This window comes from Acanthaster planci, linkage group LG11 (genome assembly GCF_054643075.1).
Source record: "Acanthaster planci isolate LZ-2023a linkage group LG11, COTS_SCS, whole genome shotgun sequence".
Classification (NCBI taxonomy): Eukaryota; Metazoa; Echinodermata; class Asteroidea; order Valvatida; family Acanthasteridae; genus Acanthaster; species Acanthaster planci.
In genome coordinates this window covers 2,058,952-2,082,814 of record NC_141787.1, presented here as the reverse complement: position 1 = coordinate 2,082,814, position 23,863 = coordinate 2,058,952, and the positions used below count along the sequence as shown (strand labels likewise).

The 23,863-nt window shown below is 41.8% G+C and overlaps 1 protein-coding gene across 3 annotated transcripts in view; it reads right to left on the bottom strand.

Annotated features, from left to right (window-relative positions):
• Nucleotides 1-23,863, bottom strand: part of LOC110975754 (uncharacterized) — a 166,375-nt gene that overhangs the window by 25,507 nt on the left and 117,005 nt on the right. For 2 of the 3 annotated variants that reach the window (XM_087143664.1, XM_087143665.1), the window contains exon 18: nt 4,607-4,776. In XM_087143664.1, the coding sequence (XP_086999790.1) occupies nt 4,607-4,776 (170 nt within the window). The remainder of the gene's footprint in view (nt 1-4,606; nt 4,777-23,863) is intronic. The other variant, XM_022228507.2, reaches the window with a different exon arrangement.

Below are 23,863 nucleotides of genomic sequence, written 5' to 3'. Positions count from 1 at the left end.
AACCTGCCCGACTTCAGTGCCGCCACTTCCGGCCGACATGCAAGACTTACAGAAAATACTTGTACTGTACATGTACATTCTTTGCACCCACGTGGGCCCAATCACGCCTTGAAGACGTGCACAAGGTTCAAAGGTCACACAGTTCGCTAAATTAGATGGGGAATTTCCAGATCTCTACATAAGTCTTAATTTTTACTCAGATTCCACAAAAGGAGTCTTAGTGCTTATTTTCTCAGCTCCCACAAAATGAGTTGTAATGCTCACTTTCCCAGATTCCACAAAATGAGTCTTAATGCTCATTTTCTCAGATCCCACAAAATGAGTTGTAATGCTCACTTTCCCAGATTCCACAAAATGAGTCTTAATGCTCATTTTCTCAGATCCCACAAAATGAGTTGTAATGCTCACTTTCTCAGCTCCCACAAAATGAATCACAATGCTCACTTTTTCAGAACTCACAAAGTGAGTGTTAATGCTCACTTTCTCACGTCCCACAAAATGAGTCTTGAGGTGTATTCTGCATTTTTTGTTACCATATGAATTTGTAAACACCCAGTGTAAGCCCTTCGTATGCACAGTCACATCACTTATTTATTTAAACACTCATCATCTGGGGCTTGACGCCGAAGCCTGATTCTAACGTACAAATCATACACAATATGATCTGTATGATGATATAATGAAGATCTGTTTTGTGTCAAACTGCCCAGAGGCAACACTAAGGCATGTTCTTTTCTGTTCCTACGTGTAATTTATGCAAATTTGCTGAACTAGGAACATATTGTCTGTTTTGTATATATACTTTTGTGGATGTAAACACGCACCAGAGTCTATGTCTTGTCTCCAACTCTCTTTGAATACATGCATCCACTCTGTCAATCACTCTATTTACCAGAGTTGATGACCGGCGCATGCCACGCACAATTGAACAAACAGTCCAACGGAATGATTCCCAATGCCGATGTCACTTGCTTGGAAACCAGACCCCCCCCAAAAAAACCACATATAATGTCAAAGTTTACTGGCAAGCTGTAGCCTCATTCATGACAGCCAGGCAAGAATTTTTGTCCAAGAGGGAGATGTGACAGCCTTCACATCGGAAACGGTGCCTCATTTGAGTTGATGAAGGAAGTGACAGGTTCCCCTAGCGACGGGACACTCTAGAATTAAAGCGTGTCCAGCGCAACTCCATTATCCTAATCAACGGATGACTAAAGTGTCTCTATCATAATTGGCCATTTCCGGTTGTCAAAAGCAACTTGTCAAAGCACAGCTTCATATCCTGCGTCTACATAAATACTGCATATATCTTGTTCAACTGCATACTAAGTTCATATTCATTTTCTGTGGACACTTCTTTGCTGTTGGATTATTGGAAGAATAGCTAGAGTGACTCTTCCGCTCAGGGGAGAGTGCGAAAAATGTTATCGAAATTGGAGAATTGGGAACTGCTGGGGTTAAGGTACATTTCCAGGCATTTCAGAGACTGTAGAGTGCGAAAAAAACTTTGCAACTGGGGTTAAGGCAGTACTGTACATGTACATGACCATGAGAAAACACCCTTAAAGTGTAGCTGCAAGGAATTTTCTTGTGCACAATTTTTCTGCATCTTTGTACTCTTCTTCGTTGTATGAAAACTCTTATACACTCCTGTTTAGTGAAATGCACTGAAGAGTGCATGTCTTTAAACAATTAAAATTATTCATGCAACTGAGGGCGCTGTTGCTGTGACATCATCTAGGGAAGACAAGGTTCAGTGCATAGGTGTTTCTGTTCAAATTGTGAACCCAGTATTTACTAACTGAAAACATTTTCTTGTTGCGATGCACATGAACATCAATGAATCAGCAAAGAAGAGAAACCCAAGTCCAGGAAAAGTGCAGAACTTTTTGTGTACAAACCAATGTAACATTGAGGCTTCTTCCAGAGATGACATCACAGTTTTGCTTATGAATGTGGAAATTCTCATTAGCATAAAAACCAAAAAGGCATTAAAATACCCTTTGAATTAATGAAACAAAAGTTGAAAATAAGGTTAACTGAGGCAAAAAGGTGCATTTTAGAGGTTTGTAATAAAAAAATGTACTGTAGCCACCCTTTAAAGCCACTAGTGGGCCATTTTCATAGCGCTGCTTAAGTAAAAAATTTATTTAAGCGTGAAAAACCTGGCTTGACAAATCAGGTTACCAAATTCTGTGCTTAAGCAGCTCTATGAAATTGGCACCTGGAGACCAGTTCCTTCTAATTCTATGCACAAACAAACAGTTTGCGAGTTTGGTCAAACTGTGAAAAAGACAGGTGAACAGACTGAAATGTTACTGACGATCAATCAAGAATCACCTGTGTAACTTTGATGGTTACACAGAACCAACAGGACACTTTGTATATGTACTTGACAACTCACAAGATCCTAAAGCATAGCAGACTAAAAGCTGTGGATATGCAAGCACTGTTGTCCCTCGTCATTCACTGCAATAATGAACTCACACAAACCGTACATATCTTTCAATGCCTGGGAGCATTGATGCGCGTGTACCTGTACACTGAACAGATGGCCAGATTAAACTCTGAACTTGTGAGAATGCAGTAATCAGATTGGCTTCAAAGTGAAGAGGAAGGCTTTATCGGATTGCTTCATTCCTGGGGTGTCAACCGCATAAATCACATCATCTCTTTCGTGTTGCACAAAAGGAAGGGTTTCAGAAAAACTAGAAGGCGACAAGAAATATCCTGGAAAAAGGAATGTCGCCACAAACAGCGCCGTCAAAGTTCTTTAATGTTTGGTGTTGCCAACTATTTGAACTCCTGTAAGTATCGAAGCGAGTTTCGATGTCAGCTATTTTTTTGCGCCAAAGGCTCTGCTAGCCATGCTTTTGTGATAAATCATGGCATGGTATCCCTGGGGCCCAATTTGGTTGAGCTACACATGACTAGAGCTCAGAGGCACAAAAAAAAGAGACCCAAGAGAAAAAAAAAGAAAAATTTAAGAGAGATTGTTTCCAATATTGTAGACCCAGAGACAAGAACACTGTATGTCCCTAGCCAAAAAATCGACAGACAATGTTTTTCACTTGGAATTTTGGCCGGTAACCTATATTTGCTGAGCAAATATTTCCCGTGTTTAGGTAATTTCTGTGCTGAACAACTGATAATGTTTTCCAATCGTGGAAGCAGATAAAATTAGAAGTGGTCAATAAATAACAACACAACATCCCTTTCTAACAGTGTTGTAATGAAGTTCTTTGTGATCAAATCCTTTGCAAGTAAAACAGGGTAAACAGTGAATTGAAAAAGGCATGTGTCTGCTCTTTTCCATAGGTTGGGACTTGACTTGAACTCGGATGACTTGAGATGTATTGCAGGGACTTTTGGAGGCTTATGGTGGCCTAAACTACAACACTACTTTCAGACAAACAAATCCCCCAAAAATGGGGGGGGGGGAAGCTTGGAATATATCTGTTGAATTGCAAAGTCAGCAGAATTAGTCCCCTCTCCTCCTTCGTGTAGCCAGAGTCAGAGCGGCAATGTGGACCAAGTTGCCACAAGAAGTCTCAAATGATGCAAAGTACGGCGCCACTGTGTTTGCAAAATAATGGGCTGGGTTGCACCAACCAACGGGAGACTATACTGGTCCCCCTTTTGCGGTATTGCACGTGCTCAGAACTATGCACGTATGCTCAGAAAGGACCAGTGTGCTTGCTGCCACTAAGCGTCTCAAAATCTTCCATTGGAACAGACTGTAAATTGTAGCCCTGAGGAGTATCAAGGCAAAGGACTGATCAAATGCAGTTGGGTGACTGATTTTAGACTTTAGTTTTGGATCGGCAATGTTGAAAATGAAGGCGAGGTTAACTCTTCATTTTTTTAAATTTGAGAGTAGAAATGAAAGGAATAAAATAAAATTTCATGACAAATTAGTACTCTGATGAATAATTTCAAATTTGTAATTAAAAAGATAAAAAATGTACCTTAGTGTTTTAAGCAAGATTTGGAAAATATTGAAAGGGACGTTTGGAACACGTGCCAATCATAAAACAGTCTGGTGCCATCCTAATTGACAGTTGACAATATATCAAACGGATCAAAACTAGCTTCCACATGAATAAGGTCTATACATTGTGTGCATTCAGACATGAAAATGACTTCTTGTGTTCTGGGTGCCATTACCACTTAGGCCACTTAAGAAAAAACAGTTTAGCATCAATTGTATTTGCCAGAAACATGGAGGGAGGAGGATTTTTGTTATAAATACTTTGGTATGCATGCTGATCTGGACTGCTGCAACCACGGAACGAAAGCGCCACGTTCACTTCAGACTCGTGAACAGAATTCACATGACATTGTGTGTATGTACTCAGGTTGCATGTTGTGCGTGCACGAGGTTGTGTGGCATTGTAGAAACTACGGCAGACGGCTAAGGACATCAGAAAAGACAACTTTTAAAAAAAAAAAAATCATGCAGCAAGATTTTTGAGGCGGGCGCTGATGCTAAACTTATTATTTTTTTATGCTGCCTTATCTGTGTAAAGTGGCCATTCTCTCTATGTGGAGCTCTGGCCTGAGTACCCCTCCATCCCCAACCCCCACAAGCCGGCTGTGTACTCACATGTTTCTGGGCTTGCGTCCCCCCATCTGCCTGTTGTTGACGGAATTCTGCTCAGAGGGTAATTCACTGGGGTGTTCGTCCTCCTCCTCCCTCACCGCATCGATGGAGTTGGCTTCCCCGGGCACGCACAGGAGGTGATCGTCCCCCATGGAAAGGGTCCGCCTTGCCTTCTGAGGGAGAAAGTGAGCAAAGCAAACAATGACGTGAACAAGACGAAAACAAAAAAGAGGCAACTGGCAACAGGTGAATTGTTGTGGCCTAGTACTACTCAAGTACTCACAGCAGCTTCAAAAGAAAGTACTAACAAGGCTTCAAATGCAGTATCAAGTACCTGAACAGTCTCAAAGTAAGCCATGAGCTACAGGCCTCTTTCATAATGCTTACTAGCATTATTCATGCAGTCTGCCAAAGTTTGCAGAAACGTCACCCTTCGATGATGTCAGGTTTTGCCCCAAAAAGGGCCACACTTTCATTTAGTTAGTAGCAGTGTTTACAGGCATGCAATTTAGACTTTGACAAAAAACAATGAAATTCCAATCTTTACAAGACTTTGTACAATGTTTTTCGAGTTTCGACGGCAAGTTTGCAAAATGAAAAACGAGGAAATCAGTTGATCTGAGGAAAAGTTGCGTGCCTGTGTTTATTATTTAGTGTTTCGATAGCTGCTTTTTTTCCCGAACATCATGGGTGATTCTTTCATGTTTGTATGGATGGCCAGTCACAGTCTACTAGCCGCTGGTAGGCAAAACACATGACTATCATGACTGCCAAGTAGAAGGAGAGAGATCTATCAATATGGAACGTAATACAATGAGGGCGTTTCACAATAGTGCGCCTCCAAGACTTTGCAACGCATTGGCCAATCACCATGCGCGAAATTTGAACACCCAATGCACGTTTAGAAACGGTCGACAAATTTTGCGCGTTGTGATTGGCCAACGCATTGCAAACTCTTGGAGGCGCACTATTGTGAATCACCCATATTGGTAAAGGCATTTGCTTGTCATCGTTCACTCACAGCAATGAAAGTTCTTAAGACAGCATGAGCAATGACAAATGAAGCTCTAGTGAAGTTCTGGACAATGCCGGTGCCAACATTTTGGAATTTATAGCCTATCAACTGCGACATCCTGCTAGTCAAAATAGCCAACCACACCACGTTCCTTTTTTTCTTTGTTTGTTTTTTTTTCCTCCATACCATACGATCTGCCATCAACAACTGTCAACCAGCCCGTACTTCAAGATAAAGAGAAGCAAAGCGGCGTGGGGCAGTTTGGTTTTTCAGTGAAAGTCTCTGCCTGCCGTGCAACCACAACTTGCAATTTAGTCAACGGGGAGTGACATGGTCTAGAGATTTCATTAGGTGACAGGTGCCGCAGTGATATAACTGTCAGCTGTCTCGTCTTTGAGCTGCGGATGTACATGTACATGCAGAAATTGCTCAGCTCTGTCAGACAAGAACCTCTCTGGACATTCAAACAGGAAGAAAAAATTGACTCTGATAATTTGCTTCTTTCTATTTTGGAAGCAGACAGTGGCTGTGATGTAAGGGGCAAAGGGTTTCACTTTAAATTCACAGAAGTTAATCATCACTCCACCCAGGTGAATTACTTCATGAATGTTGCCCGACTTCACATTTTAAAAAGTACAAATAGGTCTCTGATGAGACAGCTTGTCAAAATATAACTTATTTCATGTATTGCAGATTGTCGGTGGATAAGATGTGGGGATATTAGGTACCATTCCCAAGGAAATTCTAGCAAACAACAAAAACAAACAAACAAACAAACAAACAAACAACCCAGCACGCAAAACAAACAAGGGACTTCCAAATAAAAAAAGATAGCATTTCTCCCTTATAGTGAGCTACATCCAAAATCTCCCTCTTTCCACACCCAGCCTAAACACAACAACCCTCCCCCCCTGCCCCTGAAAAACAACTCTTGTCTCCACTCAGCCCCAGGCACTTCGTGCCAGACCTTAGCAACGTGCAAGCTGCATAAATTTTGTCTGTCCGGTACATGAGTACATTATGTGCCTGCGTCACTCGGTCCACGTTAGGCCCACGCACAGCTGAGATTTTTATCGTCCCCGCACCTTCTCACACTCTCTCTCTCTTTTTTTCTTCTCAAGTAAGATTCTAACGCTGTGCTCTGAAGCTACAGTTCCTTAGAATACAAGATGGAGGACTCTACTCGCAAGACGAGGCAGGCAGTTGTAAAAACAAGGTCCCAGGGTGGGTATCTCAGGACGCCATAATGATTATCTTCACTAGCGATCTCGTTATGATATCCTGATGTCTTGATGTCTCTGTGTCTCGATGTCATGATGCCCTAATATCTGTACAAAATGCAAATCATACGAGATCCTGCCCAGCGGCCCACATATTGGAGACAATAAACGCTTCAGAAACCATGACGGCTTGTCGAGTGTCCCAACTTGCCTGCTGCAATTCCAGCGGGGGTTCAAGCAGTGGACAATTGCTGTTGAATATTAAGACCCGAGCAGCCTATGACTTGGAGGAGCCAAGGAGAATCAGTCTCAGTATAAATGAAAGTTTCAGGTTTTTATGTATGAACAAGTAAAATTACAACTTCACAAAACAAATCAATTCATGTAAAAGTACAGCTGGGTTACAATAAGCCGCACAGTATCCCTAGTGTATCTCTGTCTAATGATGCCACATAGACCCTGAGCTTAATGTCTACAAAATAGTGTATTTTTCTCACATGGCAAGGACACCAACTTTCCCAGTGCAAGAGGAACCAAATGTACGCTTACCACTGGAAGTATCGATGAATACCAAATTATAAAATTTGCTATTATGCTGTACTGTGATGGTCAACGTGAGGCAGACGAGTTTTACCCAGAGCTGGGCAAAATGTTGCGGGTGCATCAACTGTTGGCCTGTATTCTGGAGGGTCTCTTTATAAAAACTGTGACAGTTCAACAGCCCACTGTTTCCAATTGCATAAGCATGGACAGATCACTGGACTGCTTTCAGTAATGCGGTCCGAGGGTCATTTCACAACATTCTGGCACTGGTTTAATTGGAATGAAATGCTACCGTAGTTGATTTTGTTTCAGGCAGTTCAATCACAGATATTGGCCAGAGGGATAAAAAAGGGTCCATGAAGGTATTGAGATTGATACTGGGCAATGCATTGAACACTTTTTGCAGGGCCCACAATGGGGGGGGGGACTTTAATGGATTGGCCTATTAATGACTGATGCCTGAGGAAAACCTTTATTTCATTACCAGAGATAATACATATAACATATAAATCGGCAAGATCTCTTACATTAATTCTTTGAAAAACAGAACTTGCCTCTGTTACACAATCAATCATAAACCTATAATTGTCCTGCAGGTTTTGTCATCACTCAAACATTGGGGCAACCTCAAAGTTATTAATTCACACTCTAAAAATAACTACTTGTGTATATCTTCGGTTTGGTTCCCTCATTCTTAACGCTAAGTTGTACCCGGCGGGATGACAGCGGTGCAACATTCTTTCCCACGCACAAACCAAATAAATCTTCCGTATCACTTCACAGCAGGCTGCGTTTTTTTCTAATCGTTTCTCTCCATCTCTCATTCTTTCCCTTGTTCTTTTTTTACCGTGACATAAATTACGTGGGTGGATGTCCAATACTCAATCGGCAAGAAGAGGACACTTCAAATGCTCCGAAGGGGAACGGAAAGGACGGCCATAAAAAGAAAATCCTTGAGAGACTGGAGGCTGGTAACCTGATCCCGAGGTACCAGTCAGGCACTGCACCGTACAGCGACGAGCCCTGCCAATGGTTTCCCCTTTGTTTTCAATGATTCTGTTTAATTAAAATCTTTACAGTGTTTATATTTAGTCATTTTCTGTTTGAGGCATCATGCACTCAGAGCCGTTGGCAGCAGCTTGGTGTCTCTCACGCTGATCAATTTCTGAGCAAGCAGACTTAAAACTGCATTCTACAAACACTGTTTGAGCGAGGTACCAGACATGAACCCAAATATCCATGATACATGTACCTTGATAATGGACCTAAGTCACACAATGAATAAATGTATTCAGCCGTTACAGCATTATCGAAAATGGCATTCTTGAGCTTCTCTGAAGCAAACAAAATCATTAATTAGGTCCACGTGTGCAAATTTGGAAACAGTTTGAAGCTACTTTTCCCCTCAGCGCTGCAGTAAAGTTCTAACACATCTACCACTGGTCCATCACAAGTCATCCGGTCTGCAGTGGAATCATATTACCCCTAGATGCAACTGAATTGCGACAAGAAAACAGTCATCATTGTCCACTCCCTTTATGAACAAACTTGTGACTTTTAGATGACTTGTGATATAACTTCTGATTCAACTTGTAATTGACTTGAATAAAGAAATCTACTACAACTTGGCTTCTTATCTCTCTTTATCTGAGAAAGACGGGAAGGAAAAATGCTCGCAGCAAGAGTTGCTCATACTTCATTCCTGACAGAAGGAAAGAAATTACATGGGGCAAAAGCAATTTTCAAAAGGTGTCATTGCCTACTTACTGATTTGAATCAGGTAATGCTGTATGGTTCCCTTTCTCCCTTGAATGCAACTCGGCAGTTGAATTGAAGACGGGGCCCGTGCACATCTTTGTGGGGAATGTTTTTTCGGCAACAATCTCATCACTTACCATCGAGTCCTGAAAAACGTCTGCTTTAAATTGAATTATGTCAACGTGTACAACATGCAGATAGCTCAGTCAATCGAATCAGGCGTTAGCTACGGGCTATGTAAGAAACTGCGACGGGCTTGTCTTTAACTTGCTTGCGTGCCAAAGAGACTGAAAGTCACGGGCATGAGTGCACTGATTCTCAGTGCACACGGTAACTACGTAACTTTAAGGTGACTTCATCTGACAAAACTTGAGAACTACATTGCAAATAAATAATGGAACTGCATACCTCTACACCAAAAGATGGGGACTGCCGGTAAGTTGGTGGATAATTAGCTTCCACTTTTCGTACTTTTTGTGCAATTTAAACCATTAAAAAGGGGGTATGCTCAATGGTGACTCAGCACAACAAAATGAGGCATAAGTCACCAGAGCTGCTTTTGAGTGTCGGGCCTATCAGCAAACCCTTTCTAGCAGAAATCAACAGGAACTGCCATCATTTTCACATCCTCATAATCTCCGTATTGACAAGGTTGTCAAATTGAGTAATGTATCAAAATGACAGGGGTATGTTCTCTTTTACAAGAAGAACTTACATGGAAAACCTTCCTAAAGACTCATTTAGTGAGATTTGAGGCCGAGCCACGACATCTGTAACTTTTCTACAGGACACGAACCGTTGAGTTTTTGACCTTCTTAAAGCAAGTCTTAAAATGTTGTGAAGAGAACGATACAACATGGTAATTTGAGTCCAAAAGTATAAGAGTTCCAGGCACCCTTCACATAACGATGTACAGGTGAATAAATGATCAGTGTTGATGATTCTCCCACCCCCTAAGACCCCCCATCCCTTAGTCTCAACTGCATAAATAACAAGACAGTCTTCTGTACCATCGACCCCAATCAATTGACACGTCCATTCACATCGGAGGCAATAAAAACGGACCGGAGACACGATAGAGCGGGTTGTCTGACAAGCGTCATCTTGTCTTCCGGACCATTCTATCCCTTCACCAAAGGTGTCCCAGCAGATTCTGGGCGAGTGGAACGCTCTCGGACCAGACAGTAATTGTCCTCGGCAAAAGGTGTCTTGGGAGACCTTCTTAAGGGGAGGTGGGGGCGAGGGGATAAGGAGAACAACTGAACCGCACCATTCAGCAAGCCAGGTGTACGCAGACCTGAGTGTTTTGTTTTACGCCCACGGCAAACTCTGCACAAACACACGTTAATATCACTGGTCTATCATTTCTCATTGTACCTGACACTGGACATGTGCATTTGCAATCCGGGCAAAAGGGGGGGGGAGGTATGCACTGCAATCTAGCACACTGGGAATCAAAGAGACTATTTCATGAGCACCCAACATGAAGGTGTTTGGACAATGCTTAAAGGGACCACTAAATTGTATTAAAACCCTTGAAATTGCACCTTTGGGTTTCAATTTATCTGATTCAAAATTTTGTTTTGCAATTTTAACCCATATTTTGGAGGTTTTTTTTTTGGTTTTTATGCTAATGCACATTTTCATATTCATGAGCAAAACTATGATGTCATCCAAGGCACTGAGCCTCAATGTTGCATTGATTTGTGCACAGAAAACTTCTCAATTTTTTTAAACACTGCTATCGTAAATTTCATTTCCTTTGGCAATTTATTGTTGTGTAAGTAAATGGCAATAAACATGCAAGTATAACCTCTTCCCCAAAATCTTTTCAGACAGCAAATTTAGAGTTCACATTTTGAACATGAAAACGTGCAAACTGAACCCTGCCTTCCTTGATTCACATCAAAAAGCGCCCTCACTTGTCCAGAAATGCTTCATCTGGGAATGTTTAAAAAGTGCACTTTTCAGTTCACGTATCTCAAAAAAAGGCAGTCTTCAAACATTTAGAAATAGTACAGAGATACACAAAAAGTGATTCTAAGAAAAATCATTTCCTGGATCCTTTAAGTTGATGAAGCAGCACAGAATATCTAGACAACCTGGTTATATAACAAATTAGAAGCTTTTTTTCTAGATGTTTAAGATGGTTAAGACGTCTGCACTAGTAAGCAGGAGGTCGTGGGTTCGAGTCCTACCCGAGTAAGCTTGTGACTTTTTTTGCAAGTTCTCGGACAAGCACTGAGCATACAGTGTTTATTAATATATACGTTGGGTAAGGGCAAAACCTGTTATGTAAATTAGAAGCTGATTATTCATATCTGGCTCACATCAGCAGAGTCACAGTCACTGTCAAGTTTCTTTACTTAGTTCATGCTGTGGCATTATGCAATAAATAAACTATTAGAAGTACAACTGGTTGTTGTCAGAATGACCAAGTTCACGCCTGCCATTTACAATTTGACCAAGCACGTCCACATTCGATCAGATGAAAGAAGTCAAGACAAACAGTTGGATACTGTCTGATATCCCCTTCTGCTTGGTGCAGACTACAAAGAAACACAGCTGTAATTGAGTCAGTCACAAGTCACCACAAATCTGTCAGAACTGTGAAAAAGGTATTCTTTCGTCACTCTTCATCTCTTTTAGTTCTGACCTGTTTTATGAACTGACAAATCAACTTGTGATTGCCTTGTGACTGGCTAGTGACTGAGTTGTGACTGGCTTGTGCATGACTTGTGACTGGCTTGAGACTGAGTTATGACTGGCTTGTGACTGACTTGTGGCTGGCTTGTGACTGAGTTATGACTGGCTTGTGACTGACTTGTGACTGGCTTGTGACTGGCTAGAGACTGACTTGTGACTGGCTTGTGACTGGCTAGAGACTGACTTGTGACTGGCTTGTGAATGACTTGTGACTGACTCTACTGCAACTCTGCAAATAAAGTTGATCATTTCTTGTGATCAAACTTAAATAAGTAAAAAAGCTGACTTGAACATGGACTTCTAAGTCTGACTCAGAGAACTGAGGCCCAATTATTCAATCTGATGTCACGAGGCGCTCAAGCTTGCCACAAAGAGACAGGACAATGATTCAGTTGCTGAATTGGAAACAATGCTTAGCAAATTTGTGTGCAATACATCAATGAGCTGGGTTATAAGCAAACGTCACTGGTACTTTGGTTGGTTAAGCATGTCCAGGAAGTACCAGTTATTTTGGTTAATACCAAAGAGTATTGTGGCCCAGAAAGCAGCTGGTCAAGTTCTTCATTTTGGATTTCATTCATTCAATCGAGGGTTTCCATGGCTGCCATCTTGCAGGCCTGTGCTTTTGTTTCCACAGGGTATTCACAAAGGAGATTTCCCTGTGGAACGAAAGAACTGCCCTGTAAGATAGCTGCCACGAAAAGCCTCTTTTGAACCATCTGTTCACACGGACACTAGATCCTTATGAAAATTCAGGAAAAGTTTCTCCTGAAAATCCCTGTCGTTACGCATGCACTCAAAAGCTGCTGTCTAATATATGGATTGGTGAAGCTATGGACCTCGAACTTGAAAAAGAGAGGGTGCTATTTCCTTAGCAACTGCAGCTCCTTTGGTACTAACTGTGCATCACTCGTTCACAAACAACTAGGAAAGGCAAGTATTGCTACTGTATCGCTCCCTACAAAATGAATATTCCCAACAAACGTGGCTCTTTTCAACCAGTGACGAGGAGTTTCCGCTCGAGGCCGATTATCTGTGACTCTATCAGTCAAAGATTAGGAAGTGTCCACAATGCTCCAAGACTGGGCTTGAATAATGATCAATGACCAATAAAGAGAAGACATTTCTTCATTTTCCCAAAAGACTTCATCAATGACCAAGAAACAACCTTTCCGTCTGGAATATTTTGGAGGTGTTTATGTATCCAGTCATCTCTGAAATCACAAGGCATCGTGACGACCGTCGTAACCATGGCAACAGCATTTAAAATACCCCGGCAACACTCTCACCTCAGCAGGCTTATAGACTGGCGTTATAGACTCCTCTTTATCCTCCTGTCGATGGGATTTGAAACAATAATATTTTTTCAGCTGTGGTGGGGGGGGAGAGTATAGTGGACAAAACAGTGTGGTCCTGTGCATAGCTTCTGACTGAGCCCTGGCATTTCTCTGTGGATGATGTGCGTCATCAGGTATAGTTATTTGCTCAAGGACTAAGTCCACTCAGCCAAACTTTCCTTTAAGAAAATGCCAGCAGCGCATAGCTGTAAAGCATTTCAATGTAAGTAATACCATCCCCTTTTGTTCCACATTTAAATGAGATTTGTTACATTATCTCAATGAAAGGCAAAAACCAAAGATTACATTCATGTTTATATCCTTATTTGTCTATCAAGAAAAGCTTGAGGTACCCATTCATTGCTTGGAGATGCAAACTCAACAGCGGAGAGGGGAACAACTGCGTTATGGGGTCAAAGTTCAAATCTTGTGAAGTTAATAATCATAAAGCACCAAGGACCCATAGTGACTCCAACATTAAGTTTAACAGTGCAGGATGTCACCAAAAAGTAAGAGAAAGTAATTCTTTGAGGGTGAAGCTAGGAGGAGGGTTCTAATCCTCACCCCCGTATTAGTAGTTCCCCATACTAGTTGGATTCCAAAGATGGAACTGCATCAAACTGCATATGGAATTAAATTGGTCAATGAGGGCAGCAGACAAATCTTGGCAAAAATGCGACGTCATAGGATGGACTTGACTTTCCAGACAAGACTGCATAGTTCCAGCAAGAAAGTTGATTGGTCCGTGCAAGAATAATAATACTCTCAGCTCTCCCGCATAGTCAGGTACGTAACTCGTACGTATCACGTCAACCACATTTGGTCTTGTTTCCTATGCCCTTCTCTTAACACGGGGCAGAGCTAATAGACAACTAACTTGACATGTCACGTTCATTTTGTTTCGCATCACGTAGTACACGTGTAATAATTTCTATCGTGAATTGTGAATTTCGAAAGAATGCTGATAAACTGAGTTGTCGGTGGCTGCAGTCGCAATCAAAACAATTCCCCAGAGAGCAGTTTTTATAGATTCCCAAGCAACTTTTCACACCAGCGTTTGTGGCAAAGATTTGTGGACAACACACGATCAGCTGTCCCAGTAGGCCCTAAAGACAAATCCCAACCCAACGTTTCACGTCACCTGGTTTTGCCGATGAGAATCAAACAGGATTTATGAAACATCAGTGAATATAGCCATCGAATAGCCAATGGTAGGACAATTACGTCTTTCAGAAATTTTTATAATGGTGCAGGAAAAAATCATTACCAGTCAGTGATTTGTTGTCGATCCTCTGGGTCGCCGCCATGCCCGTGGCCAACACCCTGGAGTTGCAAAATCTCTTCCTGAGTGTATTCTGGGTTCGAACTGATAAGGTAATATTTCTCGTGCCTCATCAGCTCCTTCAATGTCGCTTTCTTCGTCAAATGAATAAGACGAAAAAGCATCGATGCTGGAATTGTCGCCACTTGAGTCTGACATGATAGCACATGCTACCGCTACTGCATTACATACAGTACGTGTCGCGACGTCGCCGCGTCATTGCATAACAGTAAACAGTCGCCAGATAAAGGACTCTGTCCTATGATGTCATGATTCTTGAGAATTTCTTCAGACAACTTTCAGTACCCGACGGCGAATGTTTAGCTTCTGCTCCGAGAAGGGAGTGAAATAAGGTCGTGAAAACTATAATTTTTAACATCTTTCCGCGCGTTTTGAAATTGTGCAGATGTGTTTTCTTGTTATATGTACATTTGTTTTACGTGTCGATGCATGTTTTACAAGATATCTTCCCAGCACGGCCAATTCCCTTTAAGGTAACACACACTTTCACAGCCAAACTGTCCTTTCTGTCATGAGGTGCACTTGGACTCCTGTTAACCCCTTCCCCCCTTCGTGAGGCTGACCTCTCTGCTATTTATTCCTCAAATCTTACTCATCACACTGTCCAATTGTCGGTGCTACATGTAGCTAAAGTCACCAATCCAAACGTGTTATCCATGTCATACTTTTTTCTCAGATTTGTTTTAAACAGCCAAGTCTACTGCCTGCAACCTACACAGATTACCAATACCTACATGTATGCATTATTTCCTAGTCCATTACTTGCATTCGCTTAATTCTCGATCACCAATAGTGCATCCCAACTCACTCGCCCGCCCCGCCGCAAAGGTGTCGGCCATGTTCGTCCTCTTTTTCTTAGCGCTATTACGTTACAGAATGTGTTGTTCCTTCGAGTTTTTTCCTTCGGTAACGCATGTTTTTGGTGTTATTTCTTGTTTATTTGTTCTGACTCTTGTGAAAGGTAAGATTGTTCCTTTGTCATTTTATTTCTGGATATTCTACCGTTTCCTTTTCAGTCTTACGCAGGTGGCAGACTGACCTTGTATTGGTAATCTGGTAGGTATGCAGTAGTAGACTCAACCCACGTCAGGTGGGGGGAGAGTACATTATATACGGCAGTCACTATCAAATACAGAGATGTCACAGGGCCCCACGGAAATGCGGAGGTAACCATAATTTCTTGAATCAAATTAAACTGAAAATATACGGCAGTACCTGACCATAGCTGCAAGTGAGCTTCAGCGCAAATAAGAAATCACCACTTAAGCTGGCCTATTAAAGGCAGTTATTCAAGACACATGCATTACATTCTCGTGTGAGCAATTTACAGCGAGATTCGTAACAATAAAGGGGCCTGATGTGGCATTCGTGAGACCAAACCACATCTCTAATGTAACAGCTGAAAACAGAACCAGACAGACATGTGAACAAGCAAAACACTCAACCAACAGCATTTGAAGACAATGCCAGAACAGTCTATTGGCTACCACTGCCAAGACTTTGCTTAACTGTCTGTGAAGAGCAGTAAATTGCTTACGAAAACGATTGACAACAGCACTACTCCTGTCCACTTGACTAACACACACCAGCATCTACACATCAAGAACTAAAAGAAATAAGTAGGCATTTTTTTACTTGCTTGGAGCTCCTGTTGCCCATTCCGCTGATGCAGCACATTATGTATACGTACTCCTGATGTGTCTGGAAACTCATCTTAAGGAGCATCGGCAAAACAGGGAATGCCGTCCTCCACCGCTCGGCTCGGATGTTTCCCCAGACCTCAGGCCGATCATGGCGACAGTTTTTTCTTCAAACCCTTTCCGTCTCTCTTGCTCTCTCTCTTCCCCGAACAACTGCGTCTCTCTCTCCCTTTGCAATCGCTTCCTTTCAATGGATTCCCCCTTCGTCGTAATGCCGATCCCCGAGACGGACGGCTCTCCTGTCCCAGCCCCGTAATCAGAACAAATCCCTCGAGCGGGTCAGAGCAATAGCCTTTCGCGAATACCGTTCAATGGCGGGTTTTTTTCCTCCCACCGAGTGTCTTGACACTGCGCCTCACAAGGAGACCTATAATTTGGGGGAAAGTTGATCAGATGCGTCTTTCCCACTTCCCAGCTCGTCTCCTCAGTTATTTTTTTCTTCCCTCAAATGAAAATGAGTCTCATGACGGAGTAGATCTGTATTCCCCTGAGAGAAGATCATCTGACTTTATTTCGAGGAGTCGAGTACAACATAGGAAAAAAAAATTGATGTTTCTCATGATCGAAATAAGAATAACAATCAATAGCTATCTTAGTTTCTCCTCCAGACAAAATTTAACCAATAACCCCAAAAAGTCCAATCATATTTCATGATTTATTTATAGGGTTAAGAACTGCTATCAATGTTCTTATTTTGCCCAAAGTGATTTCCATCAGGAATGAATAAATGGAACTGGAGACGGTAACAAAGACAAGGAAATGAAAAATAGATACCAAAAAAAAAGAGAAGAGAAATCGAATGCCGATCTTGTGAGGTTCTCCCCTCAAGGGCATGGTACAGTATAGAGGTGAAAGTCGAGATAAGAAAAAAAATAATGCAGGGATTGGCAGCCCAGATTGCTTGGGGCTCCATTGGATTTGCTTGCCACGGCATCCAAAAACGAACAAGGGTCTGAAATTGGAAATCTTAAGCTTGTTGGGCAGAGGGGAGAAAGAGTCCGTCTGTGACATTTGAAATTAAAAAGAAATCTTTTGAGTGACAACGTTTCCCAACTGTAAAGAGGCAGTGCATGTTTTTAGCATTTGAAACAATGCAAACCTCAGCATTTTAAAAAATTCCTTGGACTTGCGAGAAGTGCCTTTTCAGTATGGTTAATAATCTCACGTCCTTCACACTTGGACTATGCATGCTGCATTGAGGGTCAACCCACCACAATATTGGGGAAGCTGAACCAAAAAACATCATTTATTTATTTAAAACCATCTTAAATGAAGGTAACCCATCCAGCTGATCATTTGGGGCCCTGAAGGCTTTCTAATTCTACGAGTGTGACTCCCGTGATGTCCCCACATTTGTGTCCCCGGGCAAGATTTTCAGAACAATAAATGTCTCATCTAGACTGACCTGAATAAAAGTTTGGTATACCCATCCAAGCATGTCATTGCTAATGTTAACTCTACTACCGACTGACGCCACATAAAACATCACCGAGTCTTGGTTCTTCTCTGTGGTCAATTGGTGGCTGTTCCATATTTCACACTTGGGACTCAAAGGGTCAAAGACAGTGTCCTTTATGATCTATCACACTCACTGCGTGAACGTGATTCAGACATGCAACGTGGACTCTGTCAAAAAATGAGGACATTCCTATCTTTACAGGACTTTATACGGTGTTTCTCAATTTTCAATGTCATGAGTGTGAAGTGAAATATGGAGGAAATCAGCTGATTTGAGGAAAAGTTGCATGCCTGATGATTATGCACATCGCATTATTAGCTCCACACATTTTCGAGGGCCTCAGCAGAACATGGCATGCATGCATGATGCAGTATGGCTGTGCGATGATGCAGTGTTAAATTACATTGATATCTATGGGGAATTTTAACTCCATGATTTTCCACAGCAACACTGCAACAGTGTATTGTATTGTATTGTTCAGGAGTATAAATGAAATGACGAAGAAAAAGGACTGAAGTCATACAAGAGACTTGAGGAAATTCTTCTCAAAGTGCCGCTTTGCAAGGGCTCATTGCCAAAAGTTGGCATGGCTACGCAATCACACAAGCAAAGGGCCCAGCAAATCTTGACGGGATGGCCATTTTCTTGATCAATTTTGAGATTAATATTTTTGGGGGTCATAGATCTGTTGAAAATACAAGTATGACTCGGACTTCTATTTGTGTTCTGACAAAATACACTGTCATTGTTGAACAGCAACCGCCCAAAATTTCAGTCAACTGTGACAAAATCTCTGCCTTCTGGGTGTACTCTGTTTTAACATGAAACGAATCCCTGGAACGATTGCTATGGGTGTAACGTGGCCCACCGACAGGAAAATGCAGTGACCTGTGTCAATTTGATGCAGTGCAGTGGATTTCCAGGCAAAAGAAATTAAGTTGCTCGTCCACACCTTAAATGCATAGGCCAACCTTTCCCACTGTAAATCCTGCGCAGAGCATTTCAGTGTAATCGTAAAAACTTGTCAGGTAGCGATAATCCGAAAGGGTAAATTGCATTCCCTTTTCCAATGTGGGAAATGAAGACAAGACCATGAGCGATTGCCCATCCAATAAACAGAAACTGCCATTGAGCGTTGCCGAGAGGAGGCAGCAATATAATGCTTCAAATCATTCTACAAGGCCGTGAATTAAGGCCAAGTAACGACCCCATTCAATGATTATTTCTGTACCAGTGGAAAAGAGAAATAAGATAATGACCAAGATCTTACTGCTTATAAATGTCTCTTCCCCTAAAAACAGGGAAAGAGGAAACAATATTCATCTCAAGATGGAAATTCATCAAAGAGAATGCACAAACCAATCCAAGGAGATATCGTTACTGCAGTTTAACCATATAGACAGATGCATTCTTAATCTTGAAGTGATGAATCGCAACACCCTATTGGTCAAAGAGGCATTTAACAAATGAATGCAAATCAATAACATGTACCATGAATGTGGTGCCAATGCAGTAATGGCAATGAATCCTGGTTACCATGTTTAAGTCTGCAGGAACTAGGGAGCAGCATGTCAATATCACAGGATATCAAAAGTATATCAAATGGATTCTGGCAAGTTCAGTGGCCGAAGTTTGATCACATGTGTGCATGTCATCAGACTGCCCACTAAATCTGAGGCTGTGTCTGAAACGGGCTTCCAGAGCTACGGCTAGGTCTATTGTGTGTGCGTCTCCATGCATTTCCAATGGAGTGAAGATCTAGACCTAGCCTCTAGACAACAGATTTGGATGCAGCCTTAGCTTTTTTCAAATTTCTTTAAACATCACAAGCATAATACGGTTGCGATGTTGAACCACTTGCAGAGATTTCTAATCATAGGCATAACCGTAACACTACCACTGTGACTGGCCCCCGACTGCTAACCATAGCATAAGTGTAAAACTGCCACTGTGACTGACCCCCGACTCCTAACCATAGCATAACCTAACACTGCCACTGTGACTGGCCCCCGACTGCTAACAATAGCATAACCATATTAACACTACCACTGAGACTGGCCCCCGACTGCTAACCATAGCATAACCATAACACTACCACTATGACTGCCCCCCCCGACTGCTAACCATAGCATAACCGTAAAACTGCCACTGTGACTAGCCCCCCCGACTGTGTTTTGTGTCACATATCAGTTGGGCATTCAGGCAAAAGATACTGACAAATTTAAAGCTAAGAGATAAAGATCACTGAAATACATGAAACCAAGGTATGCAATTGGCTGCATTCCTCTGACAAATATTTTTCAAAATGAGTACAAAAAGCTAAAGGTGGGGAAAAAGGCTCCGTTTATCTTTTTTCCCTTTCTCAACTGAAATGGAACAAAACCTTTCACACAGACAGTCACAGTCGCAGTAACGGCGGTCATCTCGATAGCATACAGATTTGAGACAATCGTATGTTTGTATCCAAATAAAATCAAATGACTTGTAGATATCTGCCTGCCTCTGTACGTGGGATTACTGGCACTACATGTGGCTGGTGTCAGTCTGTGGTCCAATTTTGCTTTTCTAAAATTCAAGTATGGATCGACTGGGGGAATATTGTCTCCTGACGACGGAGAGAGCATACTGTCTGAAATGTTGAGTGTTGAGGTTCTTTTCAGAATCCCACATATTCCAAAAAGAGATATATCCATGGTGCTACCACAAACCTATCTAGTTTACTTGCTACCTCCACCACGACAAGCTTCAAATCTCATCTAGGGGAATATTTTTACCATACTGTCGTTATGAAATCAGAGCATATGATATTCATCGGTTAAGAGACGTGAAGAAATCCTGACAACAGAGAGGCTGCTCTTGAATAATTCCAGAGACAAGATCGCAGTCCCGAGACGAAAACTGGGTCAAGTTATGTAGAATAGGGTCTTAATAACCTGCATGGCTGGCCTCTCTGATTGCAAGGGTGCACTCTTAGTCGATTAAAACAAAAAGGGAGAGATAAAAAATTAACTGATGCAGGAAGCGAGAGAGAGAACGACGAGCTGAGAGATCGGGTCGTGCTGATATCCTCCCAAAATCTCTGCACTGGGCATGTCTGATGCCGGCGGAGTGTATTAAATATCGCAACCGATCTCTCGCATGGTCGGCCGACGTGCGGCCTGATGAATGAGACGACAGAATCCTGCTTACCAAAAGTATATCTGTGAGGAATTACTGATTGGGTGTGCTACGAGGAGATCTGCATGTACGCACAAAATGACCAATACTTGTTCCCTCGCTGAGCCACATGTTGTACATTTTTTTGTGACCCGTCCCTTATTGATATTTTGCTTGCTGCACAAATTTTTAAAGATATTTCCCGCTAAGTAACAATTTTCTCTTTTACAGAAGGGCCTGAAGCCAACTTTGAGCCAATTCTTGGCTGTCAGTATAGGAAATGCAGTGGTGAAGTTTTTATGAATCTAAGTCCAGCGGGCCTAAGGACCCAGTTTGAAAATTGCTAAGCTCTCGAAATACTTCCTTAGCAAAACAGGTCATCAGTCTTCTTGCCATGCAATCTGTACATGTTAGTGGCTGGTACCCTGCCAGTTTTGACTGAGTGACATTTTGTCATGAAACACGCAAATAAGGCAGGCGCATGCGAATTACTCCCACCGGCTGGCAAAGTTGCTTTGATCTAAGATGTAACAATACAAATCTCCATGCACATGCAACTATGAGCACATACAATGTACACGCCATTTCTGTACTGGTATTGTTTGACGTGCGTGCCAAACTTAAAGGCAAGGAATTGTCACTTTTTAACTTCAGGACACTGAAAATTTCACTTAGTTTCTAGAAAAGTGTGCTGAAGTATCGGACAGAGGCTGTAATACTGTTTAGATTGACCTTCAATGCGCCAAGTTATGGTTATAGCAGCTTTTCAACACAGCCGACAATGTTGACAGCCGTGCTTGCCAACCAGTGGTGGTAGCGTGCATGCACCTGTCTAATGTGCATATTTCATGGGAAAAGTCTACTTCATAACAGCCTGCATGAGCAAGAGCTAAGCTCTTCCTGCTGATAAACATGTATCAGTCAATTTGGCATCCTGACAAAAGCAGGAGGTAATGGGGCTGGAAAATATCGGAGGGTTCCCTCTGATTTACACCATGCAAGATTGTTTTACAGGCCTTTAAAATTAAAGTGGTTCGGGTGAATTGTGACTCGCTTTCTTCAGCTGGCTCTTGCTGGTTCCAAAATCATCATGTGTGTGTTTTTCCCAGACTAAAGAATTGCAAAAGAATGATACAAGGGACCTGGGTAACATTTCATCCTTGAGGGCTCATGCAACACCTTGAACCACAGCAGAAATGGGGGACCTACATGTACATATAACACAGCCTTTTTTCCACTCAATTTTCCTGCTAATGCATTTCAAACTAGGAACAATGAAGACCTGGGCATTTCGCCATCAGCCAAAGCACTCCTATGCCTCTTCTCTGCTTCAACTTCACTTTACTTCTCTGCAATTCTAGGACACCATAGGAGATGCTTCTACTGTCCTGAAAAGGTCTCTCAGAGGACTTCAATTTCCATCAGCACCGGTTCCATAACATACCACTACATGCTCCAGGAAATATTAAGCGAATCAGATTCAATCGAATTTACAGAACTAGAGCAACTGAAACCCTAATGGCATTTGAAAGTTGTAAGTGAATGATCCCGTTGCAGTTTCATGGCTGGAAACGATCTCGATTGAAAAAAAAAAAAAATGGTGACTCAAGTCCGTAATGAGCAGTTCAATATCCGCGAATCTGTTTGATAATTTCTCTCTCTCAGGTGAGTTGGGCCCATCAGGTGTGTGGGTGGGCAATGTAGGGATGTGTGGGCGGGTCTGTTTGCCCAGCCAGTGCTGGCTTTCTTTCCGGAGATCGAAGGACCGGCACAAAGCAAAATCAGGGCAAGGTTTAAAAGGTGATTTGACAAAATGGTGGGTGTCCAATTATTAATAGTGGCAGATTAAGGTCAGCAGATCTTTCAGGGCACCCATATTTTTATACATACATGAACATTTCCTTTTTTTAACATTAAATATTTTAATTCCAATGATAACATTGTTCCATTTCCTCCATTCCAAATATAAACGCATACGTATCTTTTCTGCACTGAAGCAAAGCTAAAAAAAAAATTAAAAAATTGACATACCTAAAGCAGTCAATTTTTTGAAGGTAAACAACATGTTTTCTTCTTCTGGTGCTGTTATCTTAACTGTGATGAGCATTTCTTTAAGACCATCCATTAATTCGAAGAAGATGCAAATGACCTTTTGGTCAAAAGTAATTTTTTAAATATGCAAATGAGTCTGTCTAAATGCAGAGACTCGAGTAACAATGACATTTTACAGTTTGTCCCGAACAGTCCTCGATTCTTCCATTAAGAAATCAGGTTATTTGAAGAAAGCATATTTTTCTCCCGTCAACATTTTTTGTCAATTCTTTGATCTTCAAAGTTTGTTCCTGTGTTCTGTGAGGAATCACTATGAAAACACAACTTACAACACATCAGTATAAAAATACATTTAAGAGAAATATTAGTTTTTCTGCCACAACTTTAAGTCCCGGATATGACCACTGCCTTGAGACAGCCTAGCGGAAAGTCTTATCGGATACATCTTCCAAGGCAAAGGAAAGTCAATATTTGAATAACATGCCATAAATATGGAAAGGTGTTCCATGTTTATAAAGAACGACATTTTTTCCAGCGCAGCCGCCTGTCTGAAATTTATGCAAGTTTGGATTGCATGCATGCGTCAAACGATCCAAGCTCTCTCTGGTCATTCACCTGGTTCTCAACGCCTAAAATGTAAAAAAAATAAAGAAAGAAACCAGGCGAGAAAAGGTGTAGCTTGCTATTACGTACATGTAAATCAGAGATTTTTGAACTTGTGAAGTAGAAGACTCTTGTTGTGCTTGGCCTGCAGGGCTGACCAGAATGACCTCTAGCGTGTACACTCTAGGGAAATCACCCCTGGAAGAGAGATCTCTCTGTTAGTAAGAGGCATTTTGAGGGATATCCAAACTGGTGCAAGAGAGCTTTCTCACTTTGAAATTATAACAGCATTTAAACAAACAACTCGTCAAAGAGGGAACCTCTTTTTTTCTTTTCAGAGGGACAACTGATATAAAATCTGTGGTTTCT